The sequence below is a fragment of the Alligator sinensis genome, unplaced genomic scaffold (assembly GCF_000455745.1).
Source record: "Alligator sinensis unplaced genomic scaffold, ASM45574v1 scaffold866_2, whole genome shotgun sequence".
NCBI classification, from domain to species: domain Eukaryota; kingdom Metazoa; phylum Chordata; order Crocodylia; family Alligatoridae; genus Alligator; species Alligator sinensis.
This window is the reverse complement of record NW_005841900.1, coordinates 880,646-886,328: the sequence shown is the minus strand read 5'-3', so window position 1 is coordinate 886,328 and position 5,683 is coordinate 880,646. Positions and strand designations below refer to the sequence as shown.

The 5,683-nt window shown below is 44.9% G+C and overlaps 1 protein-coding gene across 2 annotated transcripts in view; it reads left to right on the top strand.

Annotated features, from left to right (window-relative positions):
* The first annotated feature begins 6 nt into the window (after positions 1 to 6).
* ID2 (inhibitor of DNA binding 2) overlaps positions 7 to 5,683 on the top strand; it is a 7,847-nt gene continuing 2,170 nt past the window's right edge. The window contains exons 1-3 of one of the 2 annotated variants that reach the window (XM_014517323.2): positions 7 to 1,784; positions 2,118 to 2,182; positions 2,923 to 3,609. In XM_014517323.2, coding sequence (XP_014372809.2) covers positions 1,026 to 1,784; positions 2,118 to 2,174 — 816 coding nt within the window. In that variant the 5' untranslated portion in view covers positions 7 to 1,025 and the 3' untranslated portion in view covers positions 2,175 to 2,182; positions 2,923 to 3,609. Of the gene's footprint in view, positions 1,785 to 2,117; positions 2,183 to 2,922; positions 3,610 to 5,683 lie in introns of those variants that run through there. The other variant, XM_025197608.1, reaches the window with a different exon arrangement.

Here is a 5,683-nt window from a genome sequence, read left to right as displayed (position 1 = left end):
GCCGCCCAGGAAGCGAGGGGAAGGCCGGGGCAGGGAGGGCTCGTCCTAACCCAGCCCCTGCTCAGCTGCCGGGTTGAGGCTGCTGCGTTTGTAGCCGCGCTCTGTGCGCGGCCCCGTCCCGGCCTGCGCCCGGAGTCACGGGCGGGCGAGCCTCGTCCTTCCCGGCGGCTTCAGGCCCGGGGCAGGTACCTCGTGAGCAGGCGAGGGAGAGCCGGGGACAGGCCGGCCCGCTCCCGCGCAGTGTCCCTGCCCTGTCCGGGCCCTGTCGGTGACGCAGCAAGGACCGGCCGCCTGCGCCGGGCGCGGGTCGCTGCTCTTCCCCCGGGCGGTCCCTGGCCCACGATCGGGCTCCCCTGGGGAAGCGGCACCCGACACAAGCAAATGCTTTCGTCCCCCGCGGGGGCAGGGATCGCAGGACCCCGCTGACCTGGGCCAGAGGCGGCACTGCCTGACACTTGTTTGTAAGCTTGAAATGTTTCTATGAGCCGCAGCCCGAGCTGCGGTAAGTCCGGCGCATGAAAGTATGGACGTTTGTGAGACAGTCTCCGCATAATGATGTACAGCAGCGGATCACATGTATCGCTAGGGTAAAGATCAGCAGCGTGGCACAAGTCACCCGTGTGGCCACGCTTTCGATGTGCCTTTGCTTAGCGCGCTCCGGTCTGGAAGCGATCGTTTCGGGCTGTGTCCGGCTCGCACGCTTGGTGCGGGCATCCGCGCGGCTCGGTAAACCTGATCACTCGGGTGTGAAACCCTACGAAACAGAAGGGCTGCTTTTAAGAGCTGCTAGATACTATCATTCAAATTAACTTTCAGGAAATCTCAGGCTTCCCTGACCCGTGGGATGCTGCAAACGTGATTTGCTTACATCGGATGCTGCCTACCCCGTGTTTGTAGTGATACGTTTCTCGCCCCAGCCCTTACCCTCATCTCTTGTCCCCAAGCCCTGCCTTTCAGTGCCGGCCCCTACATTTGTGCTATTTTGTCCATTCCAACTTGACCCAACTTAGGTGTTTAAAACGGGGATGACGAAACCAGGAGAAAGGGCGGAGGGCTCCGTGCAACACCGGCGAGGCTGTCCATCGCACCTCGTCTCCCTGCCTCCGCAGACCGCTCCCCGCATCTCCCGCACAGTATTTACTACCCTCAGCTGTGCCCAGCGCAGCCCCGCCTCCGCCCCGACATTGGCTCCTAACACGGAAGGCCTGAACGGTCCTGCAGGTTTTATTTGCAGCAGTGAGTGTGTGTCGCCTGATGGACATGTCGGGTGCCTCCAATGGCAGCAAGCACAGGCTGGCTCTGGCAGCCCCGCAGCCCGCGGTATAAAAGCAGGAACAGGCAGGCTGCCGCTTCATTCTGAGCTCAGGCAGCTGCTCGGAGAGGAAGGCAGGCGGGCACATTTCAGAGTGCTGTGCGCTGCAAACCAGCCTCTCAGCATGAAAGCTTTCAGTCCTGTGAGATCGGTCAGGAAAAGCAGCCTCTCGGAACACAACCTGGGCATATCCCGGAGCAAGACCCCCGTGGATGATCCTATGAGTTTGCTTTACAACATGAACGACTGCTACTCCAAACTGAAAGAGCTCGTGCCCAGCATCCCCCAGAACAAGAAAGTGAGCAAGATGGAAATCCTGCAGCACGTTATTGACTACATCCTAGACCTGCAGATAGCTTTAGACTCGCATCCTAGCATTGTCAGCCTCCATCATCAGAGACCAGGACAAAATTCTTCCTCCAGAACTCCTCTGACCACCCTAAATACAGACATCAGCATCCTGTCATTACAGGTAAATGACCCAGCCCCGCTTGGCTTTACTCTCCCTCTGTTTGGGCTCATTGGCCCATGTAGAATATTTGAAATCAGTGTGGGAAGTCTGTCTCTAAAAACTGATGACTGGCACAACAAATTGTTACTCTTGGTTAAAAACCAATACTGATCACTTTTAGATTGAAATGGATGGGGTTTCCACCAAAATTGCTACTTAACCCTAGCTATATCTTAGACATCATTTTGAATTTAAATCGTGGCATGTTATATGCAGTGAACTTCAGGACACAGTACTTTGTATGCTTTTTCTGCTGTTAAGATATTTAACACTACACATTCTCCCTTCTTACAGGCATCTGAATTCCCCTCAGAGCTAATGTCAAATGACAGCAAAGCACTTTGTGGCTAAGTAAAATGGTGAGTGTGTGTGGCTCTGCTTTTTAAAGAAATGTTACAAATAGTTTCACTGGGTTGAGGCGTTTTCCATTTTGGGGTGGAAAGAGCTGTGTATGGGATTGGATTCGAGACAACTTTTGATTTATCATAAAGCAGGGTTATCAGAGGAGTCCTTTACTTATTGTTCCATGAAAATTACACTAGTAATTCAGTTACTAGATTTAAGTGCATCCTGGCCTCTCCAGCTGAAGTACCATCAACTGTTTTTAAGTACTGGAAAGCAGTATCAGAACAATGTCACTCACCACTTGCATGTAAATTTGTTAAAACTGTTCCTTAAATCCTAACTTTCTGGGCCTAAATAGCTGATTTAGTTGAGAATCTTGGCATAATCCCTTAAATTTTGTGATGTGGGATTGTCTCCACTCTCAGTTAAATAAGTGGCTGTTTTTAATCTAATAATTGGTGTAGGAGGCAGACTGGCGCCTCTGAGCAGTGCATGTACAGAGATCCAAATAGAGATTGGATCTTTCTCCCCCTCCCCTTGAGCGTATTTTATTTTAATGTTTAATTTGTGCTCTGGAAGGGGGGGGGGGGAGGGAGAGAGAGCGTGTGTGTTTTGCATCTGGACGCCAGGGTTTGCCCAATCTTTGAGTGTTTGGTTAAATGTTCAAACTGTGGCTTCCTCTCTGGCGCCAGTCTGTCCGGATCTCTGCCCTGTTAGCATTCTCCTAAATACGCCTCTTTTCAATCTTTTGCAGGTGTTTGCTTTTTTTTTCTTTTTTTTCTTTTTTTTTTTTTTTTTGCACAAGAAAATGTCTACAGGATTTTTTTTTTTGGAAGGTGCTGAACTTATTTTTCAGCTGTATTTGGAGGGGGAATCTACATCTTAATTAAATGAACCTTTTAAAAACTAATAAAGAAGAAAAATAGAGCTTGATCTCTACTCCTCAACCAATTCTCCAACTTGGACTGAACTTATTTATGAAGAGACTTTTAAATGCCCTTTCCCTAGTTGGAAGGCTTCCTTTATATACTATTCCCAATATGGGGAGCGAAACCTTAAAAAAACAAACAAAAAAAACAACAAAAAAAACAACCCTCACAAGGAATTGTCCATTTTAAAGCAGACTTTGCCTTTTCTTTCCAAAGGTGGAGCGTGAGTACCAGAAGGAACCAGTGTTCAGTTTCTTAGTGAAGTTTATGGTCAAAAATTACTTTTTTGACAAAAGTCTAGGACTGAATACTGTGTATATATTTATATATAAATATATATATATATGAGAGTGAAACCTTGTGAACTCTTTAATTAGAGTTTTCTTGTATAGTGACAGAAATGTACATTTCTGCAAAAAGTGTAATGATGTACTTAATCATGCTAAACTTTTTATAAAAGTTTAGTTGTAAACTTAACCCTTTTTATACAAAATAAATCAAATGTGTTTATTGAACTGACTGCCTGCTTTATTCTTTGGGGACCAAGCATTTGATGACTTTGACTGTTTTGTCTTTTTTTTTTTTTAAGTACCTATACATTGTTATGACTTTACTAATAACAGTTTAAATACACGTGGAATGTATATAATAAAAATTACTTGAAGTGAACACTGTAATTCTTGTAAGTTGGCAAGTCTTATTTAATTGCACGTTCCAACTTTTAGTCCATCATCTTGTAAATGCCGTGAAAGAATTGCTAAAGTAGTTTGCTCTAGAGGGGATGCTGCTGACAAAAGGGTTTGGAAAGATGCACAAAAACAGCTAATCATGAGAAATTCCCATGGTATTTGGCTTTTATTTTCACTCCCTTGCTGATGACTCACTTTCAGTTCTCAGTAGTACTTCTCTAGATCTGGCAACTTGCTTTTAGAATAATTGCACAGAATTATGGCCAGCTATTAGACCCTCCCCAACTACTTAATTTCTGTAAAAGCTTTGAATGTAAAAGTTGGTGATGCATTGATATATGATCTGGAGTGATGAAGTAACTGTTGCCTTTCTACACTGAAATGTTTGTGCTTCTATGCAACTTTTAATAAAACAGGTTTTCTAATCAGTTGAAGCAGCTTCTCCATATGACTTAGATACTGAGAACTGAACTAAATTACTCTTGTGTTACTGATTAAATTCTGGCTGCTCCTAACCTAACTCTATCAGAATTAAATTAAGTCTGTAATAAGACTCTTTAAGTTCTTAAAAGCCAAGAGCTATTTGTTGCTTTTCCTCTTTTCCTTTCCTCTGTTTACCCACAGAAAAGCATGCATGAAATCTGCCCTAGGTTCTGCTCAGGAGCATCTGCTGTACCATATTCCTCCATCATAGATTATCTGTCTTCCTTAGATTTATTTAGTTGTCATAAGATAGAAAGGAAAGATGCCTTTAGTTAAATTAGAATGCCCTATTACAAAGCTTAAGTGCAGCTGTAAGACTACTTATACTGGGAAGTTTTAACCAACTAGATTGCCAAGTCTTATACTTGAGTGTAATTACTTGCAGCGGGAATGAAGGAAATTACTAATGCTCTGGGTGAGGCCTGTTCTCAGGAAAGCATTACCCTTAGGCCCAGGGACTGAAGTTGGTATTTCTGTGCTCTGGGGACTCTTACAGTGAAGGGCAGAAAACTCACCTGGGGTCAGTAACACTTTCACTAGAGAGAACAGGTGTGTGGGCGGTGCCTCTCAGTCTGCAGCAGCTGCCTTTCCTTGCCCTTGACACCAAATCCATCCGCAGAGACTGGGGAGAAAGCCAGCTCTGATCTCTTAATACAGAAGCTGCCCTGACCAATCAGCAGCGCAACCTTTCAAGGATCAATGGAATCAGAACACAAGCAGTACAATGAAAGTCTGGATTGTGGGACTGTGGATGAGGAAGGAGAGCTGATCTGCTGTTTCTAACTTTATGCTCCTCTGCCTGTCAAACCGGTGGTGATTAAAAGTCTTTCTGTTCAGTGTTGCCCCTAGACAAAACCTGCTACTAGAGCTGCCTGCAGTTTGTTTTACTTTGTATAATGAACATCTAGCCTTAACAGCAAACAATTGAAATAAATCCTTATCCTTATCATAAATTAACATCTTCATTTCCTTAAAACCTCCCTCCCTTCCCTCCAACACAGGTTTTCTCCAACCCCAAACAGCCACAGACCCAGGGTTTATTCGGTCCCCAGACCTTTGCACCCTATTCAGAGTATCAAGCCAATGCACCCAAACACTGCCAAGGGCTCTCCTGCAAAATAGATTTTCCACCTATTGCTTAAGTCAGACTGAGGCAGTAAATGTGTAGCAACAATGACTGTTGTGTTTAAAGTCACTTATTTAGCTCACGAAATTAAGCAGAAAATTCTGACAGGAGGATCAATTATTATAAAAGAACCCTTTTAGCACGTATGGCACAATATTTTTGGAACAATTTTGAATTCTAGGACATGCATTAATGGACCCAAACTAATGTCCCTCTTATGTATGACCAAAACAGGAATTTTCCATTATTTTTTGTGCAGTGGGAGAGAAGACATAGAAAATAACCAGG